A 27,767-nucleotide genomic window follows, 5' to 3' on the forward strand; every position below is an offset into this window, starting at 1 on the left:
CAATGACCAATGTAAAAGTGAGGTTTATTGACGGAAAGGTATACATGATTATGATACAGATCTGGAGAGATGTCCCGCAAGAGGAAACAGAATCAGACACTAGCTCAAACGAGGTCACAAACTCCCACTGTGATTAGTAAGGTGAAATGCCCTTTTCCAGGACTTAATGACAGAAGAAAATAGCGTGATGTACCACTTGTTCAACATTTATGATGGTCCTGCAGGGGAAAATCCAAAAGAAAATGGCCTCAATGAGAACAAACCAACAGCTGCAGGATATGAAATATAGTTTCAGGATACTGGGTAGTCAGCCTCTTCTGTGCAAGAGAGACAAGAGCTGGATCAAGGGTTGGCAAAAAGCTGTGCCCCTACCTCCTGGGAGCTGCTGAGCAGATAACAGCCAGCACAACTGCTGTGCTGAGCAGGACACAGACCTGGACCTCCCTACAGCAAGACAGCACCATACCTCTGACTAGCCAGCACAACACTTCTATGATTCGTTTCACTCCAAGTGTTCTCCTCAGATAATGTGTGAGCTGGCCCAGAAGGGGTTTCTGTAGGTTTGGGGTAAAGCACCCTGCCTGTGCCCATGAAGCACAGATTTCAGAGAGGAGGCTTTCAAGGATAGCTGTAGGTAGATTATTCCTGGCTAAGTGCCGATGTTTTTGGGAAAACATGGCAGTGTTTCCCAGTCTCTTCGTTAATCCGCATTTTGGCTTTCATCCTAGAGACTGAGCTGTTCATATTAACAGCAGAGTCCACTGAGCACGTGTCATGGGACAGGACCTGGCTACTGTCTCTATCTGCTCCCTGAGAAACCTGCTGGAGACTGAAGACTCCATTTCTGTCTGTGAGCATAGTTACTGCTCACCCTGCCAATCCCTCTGCTCATGCTTTATACTTCACCTTCTCACCTGCCTTTTTTTTTTTTTTTTCCTGGTTTTCGCTTACCTTTTCTAATCATTAGTCCATTTCTGCAACAGACTCTTTGCAAGGCGACGTATACTGAGCAACAGCATACTCTTCTGGAGAAGAAGGGAAGAAACATTCCCATTAGCCCGGAGACCACTTCCTTTCCCTGGAGGTGGATATATCCTATACACGCTTAAGCTGGAGATCCTTGAAATCTCCTCCATTCTGGGACACTTTCATAACTTTTCAGTCACATCTACTTGTTACTTTGGGCATGAGACCAAGCTCACTGAAATGCAATAAGTCTCTCCCCCAATGCTATTTCAGTTATTGGTAGAGTTCAGAGGAATGTTTGTTCCAGGAGGGTTAGTTCTAGGTCTCCCGTAATGCACACAGTGTTTCTGCTGTCCCTGTCCCTCCCCACCATTTCATACTGGTTAAAATCAAAGACCTACCTGTTTCATAGTAATCATAGATCTGCAGAGGAGCTGGCTTGGGATGGTTCACTATGAAGTCTTGCTCAACCGAGAAAATTATTTGTTTCCTTTTCTTCTGTGGGATCTGGGAATGGAGGGATACATACGTATTTTTATTTGTACAACAAGATGTGGGACATCCACTATCTGCCTGCCAAACTGAGATCAGAAATTGAATGAAGAGTCCGAAGTGAAACTGAAGAGTTGTAGGTTTCTTATCTTGCTTCTATTGCCTGATTCTGTAGTTATTATGCATCCTTTTACCAGAGAGGGAGAAAATGTCCCAAAGGACTCAGCTTAATTCTCCAGGATCCCCCAAAAGTCAAGATGATAGACTCACATTCCAACCCCTCCCATTTCAGACATGAACATTACGTGTCACTAAGAAACTGGGAAGCAGTATACATGCATCACTGGGATATTGGCTTCTGTTGTTAGTTCTGCAGGGTCCCAAGCAAAAGTACTTTCAATATGTAAATTCTGATCCAGGGATTAGATTAGAGGTTAGAGTGGGGAATGAACTAGTGTAAGAGAAGTAGTCCTGTTGGAAGGACTGAAGTTTACAAACTTTTTCAGCGTTGATTTGCTATTGACTGAAAGGAGAAAGAATACTGACTATTTTTATGTGCTTTTTTGTATCAACTTATTTCTAGTTTCTAGTAGGGCAGGTGTCAGTTCAAAAGTGTTTGGAATATTGGGATCTTACAAGCAGTTTGAGGATTAAGCAGCTTAGTGATTACAGGGGAAAATTGATGGGGAAGGAAACATAATAAATGCACTTTATAGAGTGTGTCTTCTCTGTAGATGCATCTGTTACATACTGTTTGCATCCTTTGTGAAAATCAATGATCAGTGAAAATCAGTGATCAGGACTTACATTTTCCAGATAAAGGAGAACATGGTTTTTCTTGCTTTCTGCTTGCATTGCTGTATGACCATCAATGAGCTTAAAACCAAAGAAATGGAGATGAACTGATTGATTGATTGATTGATTGATTTATAATCCATTAAAAAACAAGTGCTACTTCAGATGTTACCACCACATGGCTGTGGAATTAATACTTTTCATAGCCAAGTATCAAGGGTCAGAAGCTGATTTTAAGAGTCCAAATGTTGCTGGATAGATAGAGGGGACTCAGCAAAACCTGCCACTTTGTGGGGTATATGATCACTTCTTAAGTGCATGAGATGCACTGCAGTTCATTAGGAGAATATGGCCTGCCTCCAGTGTTGTATGGGTTTCAGAGCTAGTCTGATGGATTTCCCACCTTTCCCTGCTTGGGAACACCATACAAATAAATTTGTATGATGTTGCAGTTACTGCTGCCAGCTGGTCAGGCTATAGCAGGAACCCTTCCAAGTTTTTAGCGCAGGAAAGTCTGCATGCTCACAGCTCCCCATAGGGCATTCCAGTAATGAAGACAGTGCAACCATGCAAACAGCTCACAAGGCTTGTGGATGAATGATTATTAACCAGGTCTTTGTTTTCATTCAGACCAGTCTTCTCCTTTGTACCTGGGGTGACTCATTTAATCTTGCTCCTATAGTTTACCTTATCCAGGGAAGACTTAACAGGAAGAAAGCCAGAGAGCATCTTCACATCAATAATAACCATGTTGGTGCTGCTGCGCTTTCCTGTGTAACTGAAACAAAAGAGGACCCCATCAGTCTGGACCATACCTGGGGAAGCAAATCTCAACTCTCTGCTCCTGGCCTCACAAAGCACAGGGAGGCTGGTGTGAATCATGTGCACTTGCTGACTGGCTCAAATGGGAGACACTGTGGGGCCCCTGTTATGAAGGGTCCAAGTATATGCTACCACCATCAGTCACTGTCACAAGGTCTTTTGGGATATTGTGACTCACAGGCCGATATCATCAACACATTGATCAGCTCATGTTTCTTGACTTTATAAGCAGAACTGAATACACACAGTATCTTCTCAGCATGTCTTGTCATCTGTGCAGCTGCTTTGTTGACAGCTCATTACCTGCTTATGATGACAATATCAAATTTTGCTGGTCGATCCAGTGGGCAGGAAGCATTTGATGTCTGTACTGAGAGTGAAAATCCAAAGGCCCCCTTTGGAAGGTGGATATTGTACCTCAGTGCTGTCTGAAAGAGGAAAAAACCCTTTTGTTCAGTCAAGGGTTTTCCTTGACATTCCAAAGAACACGTGTCACATTTAGTGAAGCTTCCTGGCGATGTTGCGTTTGGTTTTATATGGAAGATCCTTGCTTACATCAATGGTGGACACATCACACTTTTGCTCTACAACAATGAAGGTGCTTCTTGTACCCAGAGCCACTTCCCAGAAGGAAACTAATTACTGATCAGAAAGGACTCTTCTTTCTTTTTTCATCATGCTGTGAATCCACAGGAGTTAGAATGTGGGATGTGGAAAAGAGTGTTTAAATAGTTTAGGGAAACTAAATAATTAATAAAAAGTAAAGAGAAGTTGGATATACACTCATCAAAAGTGTGGCTGTATTGTATGTGGAATATGAGACACAATGAAGAGGAGAGCAGGCACTTACTTGCATAAGGACACATCCACTGCCATTCACTGTTTGGCTGTATTTCCCAGGGACCTCAGGAAGAAGGCTCTGTTGCAGCAGGAGCCTGTTCACATTGTTCACAATAAATACTTTCTCAAAAGGCTTTTTGGAAGTAATCATGACTACATTTTGTGTAACAGAATTGTAGGTGGCCTCACTATAAGCAGCAAGGGCTTGAAGAGCAATGACTGTGTCCTGAAGGAAAAGAAAAATAAAAATCAACTACAAGTTATTACCAGAGCAGAAGAAGTCAAAGTCATGGTTCCAATATGAAGCACAGTCATCACTTCATCCTGTGTAAAGAAACTCTGAATTTGTGTATAATCCCAGGGTTCCCATGTATAAGGAGCCATTTCATTCTGGCATGTGTGTTTTAGGGTAGAAGAAATCTTTCTACTCGTATGAAGGTCTCAGAATATAAGTCTGAGTGCTAGAGCACACTTCCAGAGTTTTTCATTATGGTGAAGCGTGTGTTTTCTGGCGAACTGCAGAACATCCCCAACACAAATATCTGTATTTGCTGCTAGTAAAATTACTCCTGATTGTCCTTAACCTTTCTATAGTTTTGAAGAAGAGGATAAAAAAATGAATTTGAGCTAAGAGAAGGGCTTGGTCTCTGTGTGTTTGAGACAGCAGACACAAAAGAAAACTAGGGAGTCAAAGCCCCACTGGCACCCTGAACCAGTGCCCAAATTGCTAGGACTGCCTGGGGAGTAGAAGGGAGTTGCAGCACCTGTGTGGAAGAGAAACCTCCATAGGGATTCTGCTGCCTGATGATCCACTGCACAATCTGTGAGGCTTTTGTGAGGTCATCTTGATTCCGGTTGGGTTTGTAGAGCAATGCCAACAGCACGTAACTGGTAATCTCAACTTCAGCTGATGAAGCATGGTCGAGGAAGGAGGGAGATTTTTCTGATGGAGATCTCTCCTCCTGTTCCCAGTGCTGTGAGCCATCTGAATATGCAAAGAGAGGGTGAGGAGCAACCAGAATAGATTGGAGGTGTCACAGGTCTATGCTGCCTCAGAGGCCTCTTTCTCACAAGTACTCTCCACAGAGCAACAGGTGGTCTGTAAATTAACTCCACAGAATATTTGTGGAGGTTGCTTCATGTGCATATACTCTCAATATTGTAAAGGTTAGACCACATATCACCAGTGAGACCCGTTTCCTATTCCCACCTCCCAAATTGCCCAAATGGCTGAAACTCACCAGTTTCCTTTGCCGATTTCTGTAACACTCTAAGGAATGATTCACATTTTTCTGCCTTGCCAGCTAAGCAGAAAGCATAGGCCATGAGTGCCTGAGTGTAAACATCACTGATATTCTTCTTAGATGCAGTCTCCAGGCAAAAAAAGGAATTTCGGGCTACAGGGTGCTTTAAAAATAAAAAGGTAACATATGGGTCTAATTCAGAACAGTAGTCGTCACCTGGCCAACAATTTAATTTCTTTAAACCTGTTCTTCATCCTGTCGCTATCACAGTAATGAGAATGGCACCTCAGTTTGTGTAGATACTTCAGCAGAGAGAATACAGAATTCTTTAAAGAGGGATTTAAGACTGGAACATCATACAAATCAAGTAGCTTTTCAGTGTGTTCTTGAAGATATTGGTGTATAAACACAAGACTCTTCTGTTTCTTTCACAGCTAATTCCTCTGCTTACCTCCATGAGAACAATTCACTCTTGTACTTCTTTAGTCTAGAGTGTCTTGTCTCAAACAAACCCAACATAGTAGTCTCTATCCTCAGTGACCCTGGTGCAATTTTAGTTTAATTCTGTGGAGCTGCACTAGGTTTACACCAAGTAAAAACATAGTTTGATTTTGTGTCCTCACTCATACACTAGTCAGGAAGGTCCTCAAAAAGGATATTACGAATAGGAGGCAGAGAAACTCTTATATTGAAGTCTAACATCTCCACTATAGTCTCCTTTCTACTGGCCACTTTTTAAAAAGGACAGATCAGCTTTTCATTGTGCTGGAACTTTGTCTTTTCAATGTAACTTTTAGTTCCATTTGTAGACTTCATGGATTTACCTGCAATAACTTACTTTCTTGACTGAGCCATGTTTGAAGCTAAACCATAGTGTATGGGCTGTTACCTGTCAAGATGTTTTTATTTGAAACTAAAATGTGTCACTAAATGTCTTGGGTCTCTCAAATAGAAGATCAGAGGTCTGTGCAATTTCTACTTGAACACTGTTGCTTTAAGAAGTGGTGACCTTATCTATCACAGGAACTTGTACAGATACAGATCAGGGTCACATTCCCTGGGAGCTGTCTCTCCCTCCCTCTCTCTCTCCTTACTACCTAGTTTGTACCTAGTCTGCTATCCAGTTTGCAGCAGACACTCGCACCAAGTCAACAGCTGGGGACCAATTCCAGGTGCATACCAGCAGCTGAAGGTCTCCTTACCAAGCTGGAGTGCCCAGCTTCTAGCATGGCAATGGTGATGTAGGCAGAAAGTGACAGCTCATTATCTACTCCTCCCTGAAAAGAACACAGAGGAATAATCAGTAAATGCCATGAGTGAGAAGTATTTAAATATGAATTGTTTTATTCCAGCTGGGAGAGTGTGGCTAGCTCTGGAGGCAGTCCAAAAAGGAAGAAAAGCATCAACAAATCTCTTAAAGAGCTTTTGAGTAAGGATAAGCCTGTTGCTGCCACCCCAAAAAACATCACTCCCTCAAGTTTATAGTCCTGTAACCCTATCTGAAGTGTTCATAAGATGTAAAGTATGGTGCAGGAAAGGTGACTGAGCTGAAAATAATCACTGTAAGGTGTGGAGACTTAGCCCTTGGCAGAGGACAGACGTTTGGAGTAAAGTATAGTTTTTGACAGTAATGGGAGAGAGCATTAATGGAAAGAGTGGAAATTTGAAGAAGAAGTAATTTTCAACCACCTTCAAGGCATTGTTGAAGAGTGTTCCAACACTTCGGAAACAGCCATCTGGCTTCTGCTTGCTTGCCAGCCACATCAGGGTTTGAGCTTGGACATAGTCATCAATATAGATGAAGTGACTGGTTTGTGCAAATGATTTGTACACAAAGGCAGTGAGCCTGCAAGGGAAAGATGAAACTGTGATATGAGCACTGTAAGCAGGAACAGAAAAAGTCTCTCCCTTTCATGCTATACATAAACATGTTGGTGGCTTCGTTTGTCTCTGTGTGCTCCTCCAAGAGAAAGTAGTTAAAGGAAGAATAGCTAGATGAGACACAGGAAGGCTGTCCAGCACACTCTGGGCTTGATCCTGGCCACAGAGTACTGCAGTGCCTTGGGTTTCATGGGAGACAGCAGGAATGCAAATCAAGATGTCAGATCAGATGGGCCTTTAGGGATTGTTTTCTCTCTGCCCACCCCACCTGACAGGAAGTAGAGAGCCATTTTTCTTAGTACTTACAGAGTCCCAGTCTTAACCAGCTCTGTATATCTGATTTAGCTAGTAAAGAAACCTCTTAACTGCATCATGTCAATTCAATGCAAATTCATCTCTGATCCATTTCTGCTCCCAGTCACTCACCAGGTGTTCCCTTCTTTATCTCTGGTGCCAAAGATGCTATAGGACCCATCAGGGTGTTTGTACGACAGCTGCTTCTGGTAGCCTGCAAAAAACACAAAAGTGTTCTCTGATTTAAAAACAAAACACTATTCTGTTTGCTATCAGATTTATCTGAAACCACAGTGGGCAGGGGAGCCTCAAGGAAGCTTAGATGGAAGCATGGAACATCTTGTCCTGCAGAAACACTGGGTCACAGAATGGGCAGAACTGTATCAGCTCTCTGCTCCAACTAAGCTAACAGGATTAGGATAAATGCTTTGCTTGGATGGAAAAGGAGAAAGAGACTGAAAGGCAAAACCTCAAAAGAAACATGACAGTTGAGTCTTACCAAATTAGGACAAGAAAAGAAAGAAGATAGAGCAAAGATAGAAAATGTCTTGATGAGGGCAGTCCCTTGGGTCACTGAGTTGTGCCAGAGCAGCAGTGCCGTACTGCTACGATAGCCATACAGCTGCTTCTGCTCACTGTGCCTCAATGGGATCTTCAGTATAGATCATAGGGGAAGCACCAAGCTCTCACCGCTTACTAAGTATCCGATGGCCTTGGATTTGACCTCCTCACTCAGCTGCCCTGTCTTGTTCAGATAGTCCAGGACGTAGATGTTGGGTGCAAACAGGACCATATTCTGCTCTCCACAGCCGAATGGCATCTGGAGGAGCTGGTGCACATTCTGCATAGCAGTGCCCATGATGTCGCCTGGTAAAGCGGAGGTGCCAGTGGGTATTAACACAACTCATGTTCACTGAAATAAACAGTAATTTCCGTTCTGTAGGCAGAGTCATGGAAAGCCTAGCTGTGGTTGCAAGCCTTTCCAACAAGCATGAAACTCTTGGTGATGAGTGATCTGTTCTGTTCTGCTTTGCAGTCAATAAAGAAATCCCTTCCCTTTCTCTCCTTAGTCTAAATTGCCCACACCAGAAACACTACCTATTTTAATGCCACTTCAAGCAGGTACTTCTTATTAGAAATGAAAAGAAGTACCTTCAGGAGAATTCTGTTTCCAGAGGAGTGAGGGGGAACAGCCCAGAGATGCTACAGTGAACCATGTATTTCAGAATTAACAACTAATGCTGAGAAGGAACATTGGTTATGCAGATGGATCATAGACCACCTCTTAATTGCTATCTTTAGGAAAGATAGCACAGACCCAGCAAGCAATTTCTGTAATGAGCTGAAATGACCAATATTACAAAGCAAAGACTTTATGACTAGTAGTCATGTAACCAATTCCAGGTTATTTCCAGGAAGAAACCGAAAAGAATCCACTGGTATATCTGATTTGCAGGGAGGTCAATGGAAAAAAGTCTTACTGACCTGAGTCTGGCTGAGGTCATAACTCAGAACTGTGCTACTTCAGACCAAAACATTCAAATACAAGAAATCTGAACAGAAAAATGAAGAAGGATGTAACCAATATTTAAATTTGTTTTCTCTGATGCAGCAGAGAGCATTGCCAGACAGGATGAGAATCAGTCTCTTTGCTCACAAGTTTCCTACACAAACATTTTGAATCCTGAAAAAGGTTTCATTTTTTATTTTTTACATTATCTTTCTTTTTCTGTTTTATTAGTTATGTATTTACCAACAACAGAAAAGGAAGCTCTGGCTGATCCTTCCACCACATTTGTAGGTAGATCTAGAGAAACATCTTGAATAATTACATCATCTGTGGAGAAAAATATTAAGCTCATTTGCATAGGAACATTGGTTATAGCAGTGAAATGTTCCTGGTAGGAATTGCACAAAACTGCACACAAGAGACAGCAATAGACAGAAACTCATAGCTGTCTCTGAGAACATAAGGAGAAAGAGGGGCACAACAAAATCAAAATTGTGAAAACTAGATTAAATGGAACATTAACTGTCACTGCTCAACAGAAATCAGTTGAACAGGGCAAGGCTGGTGCTCACAGGCTGTAGTGTCTGTGAACCCCGGGAATTTTTTCAGTGAGACACTGGGAAAAGCTTGTTGGTGATGGTCAGGGTTGTTTTTTTTGCTTCTTTTAAGCAGAGCTTCTAGGAAACCTTGGAAACTGTTTGCTGTCAGCACTGAGGTGGTGTGGAAGGGAACATTACATTCCCTCTCCCACTCCCACTAGAAGTGGAAAGCTACAAGCTACAGTTATTCATGCAATAGCCGACAGCAGCTGAGTGTGTGAAAGGCATAATAGATTTTACACAAATGGGTCATCTCCCTATGATAGATCCAGAGAAGCCTTCTTCAACATCTGAGCACTTTTAACTGCAGCACAGACACTAAGTGACATGCACCAGATCACACAGGAGGTTTGTAGCAGGGAATTGAACTGTAAGTGCTCACACTAGCTGCCATTTGGGCAATTTAGGGGAAAAGAGGAAGGACATCATCAATAAGCACTGCAGGAAAGAGTGCAAACTCCAGCCTGCCTTTCAGTTCCTCACAAGACAGCAGTATATAAGACCCTTACCTGTTGTACAGATTAGGGAGTTTTGGGTCTTTTCCCTTCTGATGCCTTCAGGCTGCATGGTGATGGGAAGGAGAGACACATGCAGTGGATGAGCACAAAGCATGCAGAAGCAATGCAGTGACAGAAGAGCCACCCCCACCCCATCCTCCGGCATCCTTAGACAGCTGGTTTGAAGCAACAGTTTACAGGTTCATGTTTGATGTGATTGCTACTAAAAGGGAGTTCCCATCAGATGGAGTTCCTAATTTCTTTTCCAGTGTCTCCTGTGCATAAGGAAGATATGCACTTACCAACACCCACTGATCCTTACAGAAGAGGATGTCAGATGGGTGCAGACTTGGTCTTAGATTGAATGGCCAGACCCTGTCCCAGCCAGATGAAGGTGGAGGCAAACCAGGAGTTCATTAGGGAACATGAAAAACTTTTACTTGCTTTTGGTACTTTTGCTGCATTTTTCTTTCCTGATGGAAGGGAATACAGGGCAAACAGTAAGAGCTGTCAGCAGTACCTCAACCAACAGTGTTCTGATCTGGGTGTCTCTGTAGTCAATACTGATGTTTCTAGGTGCTTTGTCTCCACAATCTCCACTATTTTTGGTCTCTGCAGTAATGCTGAATACTATATTACCTTAAATAATGGCAGAAAAGGAAAAAAAAAATGGACCTCTTTCATGCAGATTGATGATGAAAGTAATAAATTTTATCTAATAATGAATATCTACAGATATTAAATAGTGCAAAATAATGAACAGTCAGTTATTCTAGGTCAGGCATATGGGAAGAGAGCTGATGTCTAAAAATGGGAAAGATAAACACACTGCAGTTGTGGAGGAACTCTTTAGCCCATACAGCTGGAAACACCAGTGGTGGACCAAGTTCTCCAGGTTGGAAGAGGATTATTTTTTTGCAGGTGAGGTATAAATTGTTTATTAACAATCTCAGGTAGATTCAAAGGCACTTACCAATTTCTGTGGAGAAAATATTCCAGACATGGGTCTTTCTTTGCTTTGCACATACACATCCATCATCCTCTGGGGAGATGAGTTTGGCCTGATAAGCAAGGGAATCTGACAGCAAAACATTAATCTGAGAACAGAAAGAGAAGTGTGATGAGATAAAGATGTTGTACCATATGAAAATGGTGTTTTACTGCTAGAGGGGGTGAGATAGTCTCTGCTTATGTCCAATATAAACATTGTAGAGCATGTTTAAGGCCTGGGATGATGGTGTTAGATGAATCATCCATCAGATGTAACCTTAACAGTACTCCCTTTTGCTTCTTATGACATTCTTGATTGACATGTTAAATATCCCATGCATACATTTGATTCCTGATCAGAATATTGAGTTATGTTATGTCCAGTTGAGCTGGTGCTAATGGCTTTGAACTAATTTGCAAAGGAAACCATTGTTTAGTGGTTTTTCCTTCAGTTGCTATAAGAATACTCTAAAAATGAGGTTGCAAGATGAAAGCCTCAATAATGGAGATCTTTTTTCTAGGATGTTTAAAACCCTAGGCCTTTTATTTTGTTAGGCCAAGCTGTTAACAGAGTTTGGAAAAGAGCATTCCTAATTGTCAAACCAAGCAGAAGAAATCTAGGCTTCAGACTTTCTTCTTCTTCTTTTTTTTTTTTTTTTTTTCCCCCAGGATTTCTAGATACAACACAAGAAACAAGAAGCCAACCAGCTTTCTCCTTTTCTTTCTTCAAGCATCCTTTAAATTGTGTGTAAGGTTCCTCCATCCAGAGTTGCAATGCATCTGTGGTTTGCAGGCATTTTCCCTCCAAAGCACTGAATATTGAGAGTACAACCCCTCAGTGTCTGGGAGCGATAGAGCCTTTAGCTGGACAGAAACTCTGTAGGGCAAGTACTGGACTTTTGTGCTCCATGTTTGGGTACTTTCACCCCGGAGAGGAAGAGTTTGTCTGCTCTACACTTCTTGCTTTTCCCACTTCCTTCTGTTTGGCAAGTACAAGCCCTTCACTTCTCCACACTTTTCCGTATACATCTAAAGTAAAGAACCCACTAAAACCAACAATGGCTTACATGACTGTGGATGGTGAATGATACTCCACAAAGCACTTGTTTCCTTCATCTAATGATCTCTAGAAACAGTGCTTATACATCCATCCTAGTCACAGCTCACACAGGTCTCCCTCTGCTTTGTAGTGGCAGTGGAGGACAAATCTGGTCAGGATAATCTGTCATCAGACAGAATGAGCAGTGGATCAAACAAGAGCAGGGGCAGATCTAGTCATCTACACCAATCATTTAGCTGCAGCTTCCTTGGAGATGGGGTTAAGTCTAAGAATGAGGGCAGAAGTACACACCCTAATGCAATGATCTAGGTAGTTGAAGACATTTGCTCTAAGCAGGAAATCTTCTCCTCGGATGATAGAGTATGGCAAGGTCAAGTCCACAAAGAAAGGCTGGAAGGCAGTCAGGGTGGCAGGCGCAGATATACCAAATCCAACCAACTCTTCCACACAGAAGGCACTGGTCTTCCATTCAGTGATGGTGTCAGGGATGGTGTACGAGATGCTGGCTTTTCCAGTAGAGCTGATGGGAATGGATAAAGGACAAGTTTAGAAAGGGAAAGTTTCATATACCTTGTTTCTCACTAGAGGCTACGGGCTTTGAAAATCAGCACTATCCCTATTCTGTTTGCAGAAATCCCACATCCATGTCCCCACAGAACTTATCACCCAAATCTTCTGAGAAAAGTCCATTTGAAAGTTCTTCTGCCCATCATTTCCCTGAGTTTTGAAAGAAAACTCAGAATTTTCATTTTGCAGAATCACATTTTAAATAGAGGTGACCCTCTTCCTAGGAAGGGAGTATAACTCATGGTACACACATTGTGGGAATAGATGTCCTTGGGAACAGAGTAATTTTACCATGGAAAAGAAGAGGGCAGGTGGTCAGGTGGTGATTGAAAAAGCTACATCTTCCAGGCCAAAAGGTAAGAAGAGGTGGCAAGGAACTGCCACTTTGCAGGACATCAGGGGACACGCTTAGTAACAATTAAAAGCAAGGCAAAGAGGGCAGTACTCAGTTAAGAGAGCAATACTCACTTAATTAGGAGAATATCCCAAATCCAAGTTTCAGGGAAGAATTGCCGAATAGTCTCAAGGACAAGTCTCTTCTCACGTTCCTCTCTAGCAACTTCAGCTAGTAAGAAAATAGGAATTCAGTCAGATCAGGTTTGTATAACAAAGACTCTCAGAAAGGACAGGTTTTAGCATGGTCCAGTATGAAGGATTATTAGCTTTTACTCCTTTCTTTCTGAGACTATTGGTAATGCCACACAAATATTAATTAATGCCACTAATGTATCTGTGAGTTAGGTATAACCTGGTATCACAGAGAAAGAAGACAGTGCTTTGTTCTGCAGATATGAGTATGAGACCTAGAACTAGAAGTCAGGTCATTTGGCTCTTAGATCTACTGTCACACTGTCTATTCAAACAAGCTCTGGTAAAAAGAGGATCAGTATAAACAGTGTTAGTTTTGTGGGACATTTTACCAATTGCCAACACTTCCTAGCATGAAACTGGACATGAGTCAGAAGTGTAGACTTGAAAGGCTTTTTTGGGGATTGGCCATTATCCTAAGCAATTTCATTCTGTGCCGGACCAATGTTCAGTATCAGTACCAATGTGTTGCGTAAGTACTGTCCATATCCATGTCACGTGAAGATCATTTAAGGAGTAAAATAAAATCTCTTTCCTGTCCCCTATGTTACCCGATGATTTGACATGGTGTGAAGAAGCCATGAATCCTGCATTCAAGAAGTACGGTGGAGGTCTTACAGTCTCACTAGTACACACAGCTGGTTGCCGAACCTTTGAGTTGGTTAAAAATTTAATGCCCATATCCTGTAAAAAATACATTTCAGGGTTAGCCATAACCATACTGTAGCTGAGGTTTATTTTAGTCCTCCCTCTTTCCCATTACTGCCTTCCCACCACAGAGATGCCCAGAGACATCTATGCAGAGACCTGCAGGACCTTTATGCATGCTGGAGAATCACAGTAAGCGCCAGAGCCAATTGAGAATAGATGTCCATGAAGAGAGTTTGTGGTATATGACTTTTAGTAAAAGTTGCATTTGCAGAAATATCTAAAGCTACTCACTTCAACAGACTTAAGTAGTGTACAGAACATTTACCCTGAGGAAATGATATACATCTGGGCCTAATCCAGACATTACAGGTGTGTAATACAAGCCTTTGTGAAAGATGTTGTCAGGTAAGACACAGGGATCTTGGGGGTCATCTTCTAGATTGAGGCCATTGAAGATGTAGCCTTGAAAGTCTTGCAGGGGATGTAGGCTGTATATCTGTAAGGGGGAGGGAAACACACAACTCGTGTATGTGGAAAGATCAATTCTGATTACACCATCAGGTTGCAAGTTCCCAGAGCTGAGATGTTTGAAACAATACTCTGTTTCCTGGATTGAAAACTGGCTGAACGGCTAAACCCAGAGGGTGGTGGTCAGTGGCATGAAGTCTAGTTGGAGGCCAGTAACTAGTGGTGTACTCCAGTGGTCAATACTGGGTTCAATCCTGTCAAATGATCTGGGTGATGGGGCAGAGTGTATCCTCAGCAAGTTTGCTAATGACACAAAACTTGGAGTAGTAGCTGGTATACCAGAGGGTTGTGCTGCCAGTCACTGGTTAAACCAAATACCACATGAAAGAGAACTTCCATCTGTCAAGAAACAAGGGCTGTGTATTGCCTATTATAGCTGGTTTATGAACAGCACATGAAAAAGGCAATGGCAGTCTAACACCATCTAACAGTCTCAAGTGGTAAGACACTGCAAGGGAGGAGGAGGAAGCAGTGCCTCAGGGGAAGGACACAATCACAGAATCATTTTGGTTGGAAAAGACCTCTAAGATCATCGAGCCCAACCATTAACCCAACACTGCCAATCTACCTCTAAGCCATGTCCCTGAGAACCTCAACTATGCATATTTTAAACTCCTCCAGGATGGTGACTCAACCACTTCCCTAGGCAGCCTGTTCCAGTGCTTCACAACCCTCTCTATGAAGAAATTTTTCCTAATATCCTATCTAAACCTTCCCTGGAGAGGGGACACTCCATGTTAGGCCATTCAGACATACATGCGTTTGGGCAGCTCACCATTTCTGCAGACAGTTCTGTCTCAGACTTCAGGAGCAGCACATTCTGATCCACTGCACTCACAGCACAGAAGGAGTTGGGAGCAGCTTCAATGACTAAACTGACTTTGGAAGCTGAGTGCATCTGCTTTTCAGAGAATTGCAACTGGACCTGAAATTTATCAAACAGATATTGTTATGGCTCATCCCTTCTGCTCGGGGCTGCTTTGGATGTGTGTGTGAATGGAGGGCAAGAAGAGGAGTAGAAGCTTCTGTTAAAGGACAGATAGTCTGTGTGGAGAAGAGCATCTGGTCTCCACTGGCTCTGCTGTCCAGGCCTCTGCTATGATGGGTGCTTAGGACTCCTGTAATGGGTGTTTTTGGACTCCTGTAATAGTTTAAATGAAGCCTACCTGAAGTGATTTAAAATGAAGTGTGATTCTGCCATATTCTGTTATTAAATCAAATCTTATTATAACACAGACTGCGTGTAAAAAACACTACAGTGAGCAAATCAGATTTTTACTAGATCCATGGATCACCTTAGGAAATACAGAACAGATTCTGGTTTGTATCTATTCACACATGTTAGAAAAGACAGAACAAGCAGGAGGGGAAGACCACGTCAGGTAAGTGGAAACATTTTACTGAACCTCATTTGTTTTGTCTTCTCCCAATGTGTCATGGGGCTTTTTAGCTGAAAATTAGAAAGGCCAGAAGACCTGAAGGTTAGAAAAATCTTAAAGGTGAAATCTGATTTCAAAATCACAGAGGAAATTGTTTCAGTGGAGAAAGCATAGGAAAACTCAAACTGTAGGTTGTGGTTTTTTGCTTCTTTTCTATATGTATTTAGTTCTGGTAAACACAAATTGTGTTTTTCAACAAAAAAGTGTAAAAAATTACATTAAATTTTGAAGTGGGATAAGACTAAAGTGTCTTCGCTCTGCTAAAGAACAGTCTAAGCTAAATAAGACACTAATATAGTTCAAGAAAGGCAGGAACAATCTGGGGGTAGTGCGGGCTTCCTGAAAAGTAGATTTTAACATTAAAAGAGGATTTACCATTTGACAATAACATCAGGAGGTGGTGTTAGAGGAGACACATAAGGACAGCAGACTAATCCTGAGATAAGTGGGTGGAAACAAGAAATAAAACTGGAAATCTGTTGTGAATGTGTGCACAAAGAATTTGTATTTATCTGACAGCAGGTAAGACTTGCTGTATCTAAGTGTTTCTCACCTTGTTTTTGAAACACTTCTCAACTGGAAATCGGACACTATCTGCTACCAGCTCCCGGGCAGGGTGTAAAGTATATACCAGCAACCGAAGGGATGGAGCCATTTTTTCATTGACCATAAGTGGGATCATGAAAGTGCCAGTTTGGTCTGTTAGAACAGAGAAAGGGACCAATAAGGAGAGAAGTGCAAAGATCTGCTGCAGTAGTAGCCATCCTCAACTGGCATATAGCTATACCAGTCAGTGAAGCAATCTACTTAGATGATAAACTGAAAAATACTGGATTTGCCAGGAGATAACATGCCTGGGTTTAGATCCAGATGCTCTCTGATTTATTGTGGATTTGAACAAGTGGCGAGATTCAGATAGCCCCCTACGACAGACACTCTGCATTCCCTACATTATCCTTTGGGAAGATCTTTACAGGACACTAATTCTTAACTCATATCAAATGAACTAGTTGCTGGACTAAATATGACTTTATTGTGATTCTAGTGGTAGTGCTAGTATCATGCACACATGCATGGATGGAGACAGATACAGCCCTCACAATAGCTGCTGAATACATCCAGGAAGTCTTTCCTCAGTCCTCAGTTCAACTATCCCCCAACACTTTTTTTTAATGCAGAAACATGGATTAGCCACTTAACTCACCAGCTTGGATATTAACTTTAATTTCCCCTGTAAGGACAATCTTGCCTTTTGCCATGCCCTGTGCAGAAAAGAGCAACACATTGTGGGTTGGTAGAGGTTGTCTGAGAAAACAGCAGTCAGGTTTAATGTACATTGACAGGACAATCAAGGCATGTATTTCAAATGCTTGAACAGCAGCCTTAGGGCATGCTGGGTGCTGCCACTGCTACTGTTGGGGTCCTTGTCACTGATCAGGAAGCAGAAGGAAAAGGAAGAGAAAAGGGAGGCAGAGAATACCATAAAGAGTTTCTAGGAGGGGACAAGAAACCTGGCCTGAGACATTGTGAAGGTGGTTCCTTACTGTGAAATGGCATAACATGGCAAGAAATGGAGTTCATTTTTCCTGAGGGGGTAGTTTTGCAAAACCACCTCTATTTGTTTCTGTCCTTGGGTTGTTGGCTGAGTGCTGGCTGGTAAACCAAAAGATGGAAGAGCACTCACTGCCCTGATTGCTGTGGATGGACTGGCACATAGCTGCCTGGTCAAACCCTTTCAACAAACCATGCAACAACCGCACACTCACTACATAGTAGAAATTTATGGTGTTGATGCTCTTGTATCCTTCTGTATTCAAGATATAGTGCACAGTGATCATCCTCTTCTTCCCACAGCTCAGATCTTTCCAATAAGGCTCAATCCTCACAAAACTGCTAGTCCAGGAGTAGAAGCGCTGGATGAAGAGAGACGCATCAGGATAAAAAGGCTCTATCCAGCCTTCAGAGTGACACTGCTCATTGGTTTTATAAGTTGCCTGATCGGGAGAGGGAGTGGGGAAAAAAAGGAAGATAAACATAGGTCACTAGGGAAAACATCACATACTGACATCAGAATGATTAGTTCACACAATGCATATATTTAAGAATGGCATCTAAAGCGAAACTGTTAAGGAAAAAGTAGCAAAATGATCTTGCAGCCTTGCAGCAGGCCATTGCATTGCAACTGCTGTTTTCCTCACTTCTTTTGAGAGCATTACAACATTAAATAAGCTGGACAAAGCACAATTTTATTACCAGAATTCAAACCTCATCTCATCTTTTGCAGGTTTACTTTGAGAGATGTAATCTCTCTCTCTGTCTCTATTCAGCCTTGTTTTATACTCACTCTCAGGTTGATCTCAGGATCAAACATTTCAGATGTGTCAATGCTAAATGGTGCAACTCCATTATTATCAGTGGTGAAGTTGTCCACATTCTTGTTATTGACAAATAGCTGAATAACCTCATTGGAAATAGGAGAGTTGTCTTTGCCTACCAGTTTGACCTGTAGAAGAGAACATGAGACATGTTCAGCAAATTATCTTTCTGTATGTGGATACTAATGTTTTGCACTCCTTTGCTCTCCACACAGTAGAATTCATTTTTCTTCTTAATTCAAAGCAATAATTAAGAACAAAAATGGCCGTCTTCACTTTCTGGCAGCTGTCTCAGCTATCTTACGAGGTTCAGAGCAGGAACTTCCTCAGCATCTGCTACATCATTGATAATGTTATTTTGTAGAGCAAGAACTCACCTCTTCCCTGGTCAGTCCCTTCTGATTACAAATTCCCAGTTTAGAGATATACTTCCTTTCCTCTGTTTCTTCCTTTCTTAGTCTTGAGAGTCTGCTGCTGATACCTTTAAGTATCAGAAGGCCTTTTCTCCAGATCTTTGTTTTGAACACTTTTCTGATTCTGTCCTTACTGCCTCTGGTGTTTATGTGTTAAACATTTAAACTACTACTACTACTAACAACAATAATAATAATCATAAAATAACAGATACCATTAAGTAAATTCTAGGTTGCTAGAACAGAGCATTCATTTTGAGTTATTTTCAGAAAAAGGCGACAGAAGTAATAAAATACTAAATACAAGCTTAAGAGAATGACTATCCTCACTGGGCAGAAACAGCATGGAGACAAACGACATCTGAAACAAAAATAACAATAGGGAACTAAAAGTATTCAGGTGGATGCAACAAAAGTGAAGGCATACAACATGTAGCCAGCAACAAATGCTTCATAGTGCGGGGAAAGAGCATAAATAGCATCTGGTGGCACCAGGACAGGTACCGGGATTTGCTGCATTTTGAGAAAGTATGAGTATCAGTGGCTTCCAGGCAGTAGTTCCCTGATATGATCCTCAAGTGTTTGTTGTTGTTGTTGTCTGTGTGTGGGTTTTTGTTTGGTTGTTTGTTTGGGTTGTTTGTTTGGGTCATCCAAAGGGATGACCATGGCAATCTCTTTACATGGAGTTATAGTACTCAATGTGACAGTTTATTGAGTCTTGACAGGACTTTTCACAATGGAAATTCAAAGACATGGATTTTGGAGATAATGTATAAATGAAACTGGCAGCATAGTAGCATGTGCTGCGGACAGGCAAGGAGGGAATAACAGGAAACAACATAATTAGAAAATATGCTAGAGTTGCATTATTGATTAATATAGATGCTAGAGCAACTAAAAAAATTGGGAGAATACAGAGAAAAATGAAGAATTTGTTTCTAAGTTGCACGAGAAGGTTATCTAGAAAGATATATTGGTGAGGCAGCTGAACATGCAAGACAGTTGTAGACTGAGAACCAATTACTTTGAGGAGATTTTCAAGAACTATTAGCTGCCAAAGCTTTGTATCAATTGACATAGTACAAGAAAAAGGCGTGTACACAAGTGGGAAAGAAAGTAAAAAAATAATTTCAGGAGATAGTCCTTCCTGGCCTTCATTCTGTGACTGACTATTAGGAGAATAGTGTTTGTGACAAAGCTAGAAGTCATGTAGGGAAAACCATTAATCTAAAAAGAGATTAAAGAAATGTATGAGTCTGGAAGAGACTTTTCAGAGAGTGCAGGAAGAAATCATTACTATGATGAGTTTCAATGCTGAGCAGTAGAACACAGCTAGGAGATCACCTCTAGCTTTTATTTGTTCGTTTGTTTCAAAATGTGAATAACTGTAAAGTCTTTGAATTTAAACTTATATTGTAATCGTCATGGACTTTTTTGTTTGTGTGTGTGTGTGTGGTTTGGTTTGGTTTTGGTAGGTTCGGTTTTTTTGCACAAATGTGAAGAACCTGCCTGAAACTGTCATCAGCAGTTTTATCTCTGAGATGTGACATTCTAGACTTCTACCACATGTCTTTCAGCATGTTTAACCTCTAGCACGTGTGAGAATGTGTGTGTTTGAGGAACTCACTGTGGCACATCTCCCCAGGAAACCTGTTGACCCTCATTCTCCAGTAAGGAGTGGCAAGGTACACAGCAGTCTGAAGAACAGAGTGGGAGTGGAAACCAAGTGAGAAAGTTATATAGACTTCTCCCAGAGGGGGGAAAAAAAAAATCTTTCAAAGACAATGTCTTCTCTTCTTTCAGTGAGGCTGGTAAGATGTTCCCTTATATTTTCTCATGGAAAAAAAGCTAAACTAAAGGAGAGAGAGATACTTATCCCTACCTTTTAAACTGCTGACAGAGTGATGTGGCGTTTGTCATGAAACATACAACAGTGAAAAAGTTTTTTGAGACAGGAATAATTGCTATTTTCTTATTTTTTTTCCTTAAATTGCTTTTACTCTTTCTTCCTCATTTTTTTTCATTCATCTCTGGCTGTCATATGATGGTCAATTCTGAAGGGATAGGCAGTGATTTCTATCAAGCTTAAAAAGTGAGTTAGAAAAATGCCAGTTAACGGATTGTTTTGATTGAAAGCATTTCTGGCAGAATCAAACTTAGAATAAACTAATACTCTTCAGTATTCAGAATTACCAACAGAGCACTGTATGTAAAGAAAAAGCTTTGGGAGAACACCCGCACTCCAAGCAGTCCCCCAAATGTTCCCATCAACGTTGTCATGTTATACCTGTCAGTCATCTTCAATGCAAGCTCTCTATGCCCTTGCTTACCTGTCCAAAGTAAGGAATTCCTCTTCTGTAGTGGCGATCCATGTTCTCGAACTCTATACTGCTCATTATCCGAGTTATGGAAATGGACTGAGTGGCTGTAAGTTGCAGGCCTGTAAGACACATCCGGAGTCAAGAGAAGATATACTTTGTCTTGCATATGGCTTCATCAGAGTTAACGTTTGCCTAGAGATGGTCACAGCGCTTATAAAATGGATCTTCTTCAGGAAGACAACTTTGTACTCAGCAGGCAGAGGCTGAGTATCTCCTACTCTCCTTTTTGACCACAACACTGATGCTGTTTCTGACTGTTGAGAAGGGATTACCTGTTCCTTTCTCTGTGACAATGGCTTTCACATCAAGATTCCTCAGGTAACCAATGCGATTTAGCTCAAAGGTGTTGGAGCTGAAAACCTGGGAGAGGCAACCCTCTGTCTCCAGCTGTGAAAAGGGAAAAAAAAAAATCCTGTTACCAAGGATCACTGCTCTCAATGGAATACACGGAGCCTTCTTCAGTGAGTGATGTCTTTTCCCCCTACTTTTAAGGTGATTTATACAGGACAGATGGAGACATCACTGTCTACACTTTTTACACGGGAAACTGAGACATGAGGAAGGAACTCAGATCTGTGGGAAACCAAGAAGAGAAATGAGCTATCTTGAGTTCCTAGCTAGTGATCTAAGCAAATAGATGAGTAGAGTGAAGTGAAGCAACAAAGAGAGAAAGAGAAGTGTGATGAGCAAAATGAGAGAAGGAAGAACACAGGAGAGAGGACAAGCACAAAGAAGAATAATAATTACATATCATACATCTTTGGTAAATGATTGACAAACTGGCATTTTCTTGCACCTCCCATATGAATCAAAATCCCTGCACACGCTAAGCTGGACTTTCCCTTCAACAGGCTGGCCATAGGTGTACCTAGGGGAAGAGGAAATAGGCCCATGAACTGATGCTTGAAAAATTGACTTAAGCTAATATATGCAGGAATAGACCCAAACCAAGCAGTGAGCTGGGAAGCCACAGAATGGAATAGTTTAACAGGCTTTTTCATAACTCTCCTGCTGTTACAAAAAGATAATACGACTCAGAAGTTTAAGTATTAATGAGTTCTATTTACCCCTGAACCCATAAAGCAAAACGACACCTTAAACATAAAAAAAAATACCTCTATGAGCGTGATGGACAGACATAGCTACTGACCAAATTATGACTGTTATCTCCACTCTTCAGCTTAGACTGGAGTTCTAGACTCACTGAAATCAAAGCAAATCTCCTCATATCTGCAAGGGTATAAGGATTTCAACCCAGATTCAAAATTATGAGATCTTGGTGTTAGAGTAAGCAAAATCCTGAAGGACTAAGCTTGGAGGGGGAGTTAAAGACAGCTAAAGACAGTTAAAGACAGACCCCTGCTGGAATTTACAATGCTGTGCTATATGAAGGTCTCTCTCTGAAATGGATTATTGGAAGCGGACACATTCCATTTTAGCAGTCTATCACTCAAAATATTTATTCAATCCACCAAACATCAGCTGGAAGAGAATATTCATACAATAAAATGACACAAGCACACAAGTAAATGAAAGCTTCAACCACCAAGTCAACACTGACCAACCTTTTCTGAGGCCCTATTTATTTTTGTCTTTTCTCTAAGCTCTGTCTCTTTCCCAGTCCTTGGGAAGTTCTTGCTCTTTATCATATTTCCTAACCACTCTGCACCTGGTACTTACACTCCACAGACTTTCACTGTGAACTCTGAATCCAGGACTGTAAGGCTTTCTGGTGCAGTGACTGTGACATCAAATTTCGGCAACACTAGGACAAAGAATGAAAAGAAAAAAACCCAATACTGGCATATCGTAAATTTGCAGGACCTCCTGAAATGAAAGAGAAAATGAGAATATATCATCAGTGTTAATCACAGATGGAATGGGATCTCAGAATGGGAGTGCCAACATTGTCGAGAAGTGGCCTGACCTGTGAAGGCTTACTAACATATTTCTACAAAGCTTTGAAGAGAAGTCAAGACTTACGAGGTGAATCCTGTGAGGTCTAGATGACTTGCAGAGTTTTGGTCAAGCAAGTTCATGGACATGGCTAGGAGAAGGTTAGTTTGTCACAGTGAAATTTGCAATCAACTTACTGATTTGTTGTATAGATTATTTTCCTAGCTGAATTTGTGCAAAATGGTTAATTTTTGTTCTTTGACCTTTTACTGGTTTTGTTTGTTTGTTTGTTTCCTTTCCATTTCTTAATGACAGCTAATGGAAGTTTCTTTTACCAGGAATCTGTTTGAAGTTTTAGCGATCAAAAGGGTTCATTGAAAACAATGGGTAGCATTTACCGTATTGCTCCACAAGGAATGAGTGATTTGTTTTATCTCCTGACTTCTTTACTACGACAATTTTGTAGTTCCCCAGGATAGGCTCTTCTGTTAGTGGGAATTCAATCTGGATAATGTTCACCTCTGACGTCACATTTTGCCACTGAAAGATCCTGTTGCCTCGTGGATCCTGAAGAAAAAAAGAATACAGACTCAGATTATTTACCTTGGAAATCTACTGCTACTAGAACATTAAACCAGAAACAAAGAAGGAAACAGGGAAAGTTGATTTCTGTTCATAAACAGCACTTGAGTTACAAAAAGTTCTACCCCAAAATAACTTGAACAAACTGGAGGAGGTGGAGGGGAGTTAAAGGCACACATAGGAACAGTACAGCTTTTGACTGCTGAAATTAACATAGGCATGGTTTCCATGTTAGTAAGGTTTAAACAGCATTCTAGGATTTTATGAAGTTTCTGTTACTTTCTGCCAGTGTACTCAGGAGGAAGATTTGGCTATGTGACACATACAAACCAACGTAAACACACGTGCCTTACAATTTTAGATGCATAACACAGTACAAAGAGAAAAAAAATTCTTACCTGAATTGCAATCAAGGGATACTGAAAGAGTAAAAAACAAAGTGAGAGAAGAGATTAGGTGGCTGAACAAACAAAATTTATTTTTCTGTAGGACTGTGAGAAATGTATAAAAAATAATCAGTATAATACCAGTAATCACAGATCCTAATCTTTTATTTTAATCACTTTAATAGCACATTTACTTCAATAAGATTACATGAAAGGAAGAGATAGAAATGTTGGGGCAGTTTCTGTTCATACTGGATTTAATGCAGAGCAGCTGAGTAGTTAGAGTTGTAAAGGTGCATGTAAACCGTGATTCAGGCTTCTTTGATCTTATATTCTTGCTCTGCTTATTAACACTAGCTCTTTGGTAATATTGTGCTGTCTTCTGCATTACAGCCACATGAGAGGTGGCCGGTAAATACCCTTCCATCTCTTGGCTTATGTCATATAAACATAAAGACAGCTTGCTGGCAACGAAAAAGTACCTCTGGTGAGATAAGGGATTGTGGTAACAACTTCCGTTTTCATTTCCCCATTTCTAAAATGAACAAAGTACCAGGTGGATGACTTAAGAATTTTTGCAAGCAACAATTGCTGAACGGTAATAGCAGGAGATTGAACTGTGGGCTTTCTGGTCAGAGCTAAAATAATGTCTGCAGCAACAAAGTGGAGGGGTTTTTGAGCCTCTGTCCCAGCAACAGCAGGAGCTGTTGTGTCAGGAATCCAACCTGCTACACACTTGTACTCTTCCCTGTGACTCTAACGTAAGGGAGGCTTATAGCTTGTTCTTAGGAAATCATATTAATTATTTGGCATTTAGATTCTTCAATATCTCATTTTATCCACAGCAACTGTTTATCTAAACTTTGAGAAGAGGTTGTCGCCCAGTAATTTTAAAAACAGGGGAATATTACTGGCTACTTACCATCTCCTGAACAGGTTTAAAATTGAAATCCAGGGCAACAACACGAAACATCACTGAAAAGACAAGGAACAGGTTGCTGGCATTTGTAGTAGTTTGTATGGCTGAGTAGTAGTAGTAGTAGTTTGTATGGCTGAGCATGATGTTTTGCATTCATTAGTACTCCTAGTTTCACCGGATCTTATAACGGTCCCATTTGCACACGATGCATGTAATAAAATACATCTGAAGGTAAAAGAATCCAACACAGACTTTGCTGAGGGGACTTTTTCCAAGCATTGAGTTCTCACATTCTTTCGTGAAAGTTTTCTTAATGTCAGAGAAAATGGATGACCGAATGAATAAGAACTCCTATGCAGGTCATGCAGTCCCCACTGACAGTCCTAACTCTTTCAGTGGACAGCATGATGTAGGCAAATTTGTTCCTCTTAATTTCCCCCTCTCTAAAGCAAGGTTTGTTGCTTTGAACATATGAAAGTTCCAAATATCACTGGAAGTAGGTGCAGTGTCAGTTTTTCATAATGCAGTGTAATTCCTCTTGGTTCAGTTTGTTCTCATCTTGTACAGTTTTGTTGTTGTTGTTGTTGTTTTTTGAGTTGTGTGGGGGTTTTTTTGTTTTGTTTTGTTTTGTTTTTTTTTAGCAGGAGGAAAACTAAAAGGAGAACAATGAGCTGCTGCACAAGGAAAAACATAAAAACATGTTTCAAAAATGTCCTTGTAAATTGTTACATTTTCTTAATTTAATTTAATCTACTGTTTCCCTCACCTCAAAACCAAGTCATCTGACAAATAATCAAGACTTTTTTCATTAATACCTTGGTGGCACCACATTCTGATCGGTAAACTTTCCTTCATGCTATGTATCTATGTAGATAGAACACATCCCTAAATAAAGTATAGCTGATCCAGTCTAATAGCTATATTATTGGCTGACCTCTGGAAGGAACTATTCTCCTAGTGTTTCCAACAGTGTTCTAGCTGTGTGCTAGAAACCTTAAAGCCTAGAAATTAATTAAGAAATGGATCTAGATATATGGTTCTTTGCATACATGGAGCTCTGTTTGATGGCCGGATGAGAAGTATGGACAGGGGAAGAGCTGAAGAGCAGGAAAAACAACATGAAAAAATAAAGTCCAAAACCATCGGAACCCAGAAGGTAAATAGCATGATTTTGTGCTTAAAAACTTATAATTAATCTTAAAATAATGGATTTCACTGTTAGTCTTCAGACTGTCTTTGATGCTGACCAGCATCACAGATAGAAGAACTGTTTTATGCCAGGCATTTAAGTAGTGACCTAGTCACCTCTTTCCATTATCTTGACCTGTCACCATTAATGAAACAGCAACAGTAAAAGCTCCCCCTTTCCATCAGAGGGGAGGAAGGGACAAAGAAAGTAATAGAGACTGTGGGATGAGAGTCTCCTGCCATCCTGAAGATGACTCTTTGAGTTCCACAGGAAATACTTGCAATGGTTTTAAGAGAAGCTGGTAAAAGAACTGCAGGAACTGAAGAAACTGCCTATGCTGTAGCTGAGTCTGAAACACACTCATCAGAGAAATTCTGTCTGAAGAAATCACTTCCTAAAAGACATGTTATAAACTAAATAGATATTCACCACTCTGTCCTGGTTTGTAGATAGGTTTGTCTGTCTGCACGAAGACAATGCTCTCCATGTTCCAGATCATCACTGACCGCCGCTCTTCTAGGCTGACTGTGATACCCTTGGCAGAGAAGGAAATGAAAGCCAGTGGGACAGAACTGACAGGAACAATCTGTGAGGAAACAGATAAACAAGCAGGGGTTGCTATTCTTGAAGTCATTTTCACCAGAGCCTGTTGAACAGCTATGCCTGTGGCCTGGGATCTTGCAAAGAGACACCCATCTCACTTCTACCACCTACTTCACCTTCCATCACCTTTCTTGGACCTTTCTTATTTCTTATGTCTATTAAAAATACCACCTTGTTTGTTACTATATATGTCTCCTCTGATGCCCTTTCCCTTCAACAAGTCTTATTTCTTCTGTTGCTTGTTGCTCTCTTCTGCTCTCTGCTCTATTTTTCTTGTCCCTCCTTACATTTCTTCTCCATTAGGACATAAATTAAAATTAATTTACCGTGAAGTTGAAGCACTGTAGGCCACTGCTTGCTGTCATGGTTTTCTCAAAAATAGTAGTGTTAACAGCACCATATTCTAGGATGACTCTGACGGATATTGTCTCATTGAGATCAAGGAACTGCAGGCAAATCTGACCTGGAGAGTCACTTTGGAGGACAGCAGGCACCATCAGGACATACTGCCTGTGAGATCCAAATATTAAAGTGACCACAACATAGAGAAAGGAGAAACAGCCTCAGCCAAATGAAGCAAATACAAAACATTGATATTATTCAGTACGTACTGAATGGTTTAGATTAAATGCAGGACACTCTGCCAGTGCCTTTCACTCTTGCCCTGCAGCTCCCAGCGAGCCCAGCCCTGGATGCCCCAGACAGCTCTGACAGAGCCCCCCACTCTTGCCCTTTTGCTCATTATCTGAGTCCTGGACCCACCTCATTTTAGCAAGTATGCTGCTGTTACTACTGCTATTATCTTTTCTGAACACACAGGTCAACTCCTATAGAAGTTCTGCAATAGGCAGAAAGTCTGCTTCGCATTAAATGAGAACCATTCACTTGTCATCCACTTTCCAGCTTAACTTAGCTCTTCAGATATAAAAGATGAGTCCTGGTAGTATATAATACTTGAAGTAAAATTAGTGGCACTAATTATCACTGTCTTTAAAGCCTTATCTTGAATACTATTAGTAATAATATGGTAGTTCTTACGGCTCAGGTTCCTTTGCAGCTGTTACATGCAGGAGAAGAATAGCCAAAAGAAACTTCAGCCACATTTTTCTCACTGGGAAACAGAAGGAAGAGATAAGCTCTCTTCCCAATAAACACTTCATTGCCTACTAGTTTAACAGCTCTACAACTTTCTTCACCAAGAACTCCAGAGAAAAGGAGTTGGCCCTTCAACTCCTCCCCATCTCCTTCCTTAGATGTTAG

The 27,767-nt window shown here is 41.1% G+C and overlaps 1 protein-coding gene across 2 annotated transcripts; it reads right to left on the reverse strand.

The window, feature by feature from the left end:
* Positions 1-7: 7 nt before the first annotated feature.
* On the reverse strand, positions 8-27,767 carry LOC102097046 (ovostatin). 2 transcript variants are annotated; one of them, XM_005509755.3, is made up of 36 exons: positions 27,546-27,767; positions 26,834-27,017; positions 26,334-26,490; positions 24,719-24,771; positions 23,809-23,829; positions 23,227-23,395; positions 22,613-22,697; positions 21,689-21,800; positions 21,205-21,319; positions 20,882-20,991; positions 18,108-18,266; positions 17,530-17,757; positions 16,968-17,025; positions 16,317-16,462; positions 15,100-15,249; positions 14,122-14,292; positions 13,697-13,829; positions 13,026-13,122; positions 12,282-12,510; positions 10,914-11,037; positions 10,461-10,579; positions 9,953-10,004; positions 9,088-9,171; positions 8,025-8,201; positions 7,467-7,548; positions 6,849-7,005; positions 6,362-6,436; positions 5,157-5,322; positions 4,680-4,900; positions 3,926-4,141; positions 3,379-3,503; positions 2,941-3,031; positions 2,266-2,334; positions 1,368-1,473; positions 952-1,025; positions 8-218 (listed from the first exon to the last, which is right to left on the reverse strand). In XM_005509755.3, exons 1-35 carry the CDS (start codon positions 27,665-27,667, stop codon positions 964-966), a joined length of 4,425 nt encoding a protein of 1,474 aa, XP_005509812.2. In that variant the 5' UTR covers positions 27,668-27,767; the 3' UTR covers positions 8-218; positions 952-963. The 2 variants fall into 2 exon arrangements, with proteins under 2 accessions (XP_005509812.2, XP_021153297.2); XM_021297622.2 differs by lacking the exons at positions 23,227-23,395; positions 23,809-23,829; positions 24,719-24,771.

The sequence above is a fragment of the Columba livia genome, unplaced genomic scaffold, assembly GCF_036013475.1.
Source record: "Columba livia isolate bColLiv1 breed racing homer unplaced genomic scaffold, bColLiv1.pat.W.v2 Scaffold_82, whole genome shotgun sequence".
In the NCBI taxonomy this organism is placed as follows: Eukaryota; Metazoa; Chordata; class Aves; order Columbiformes; family Columbidae; genus Columba; species Columba livia.

Bases quoted from the DNA above. Each gene is read 5' to 3' on its own strand.
- LOC102097046 (XM_005509755.3), bottom strand. From the start codon at position 27,667: ATGAAGTGTTTATTGGGAAGAGAGCTTATCTCTTCCTTCTGTTTCCCA. The intron at 7,549-8,024 runs GTGAGAGCTTGG...TGTTTTTTGCAG, and splicing joins CATCGGATACTTAGTAAGCG to GCTACCAGAAGCAGCTGTCG. The intron at 7,006-7,466 runs GTGAGTGACTGG...TTTCCCTTGCAG, and splicing joins GATAAAGAAGGGAACACCTG to GCTCACTGCCTTTGTGTACA.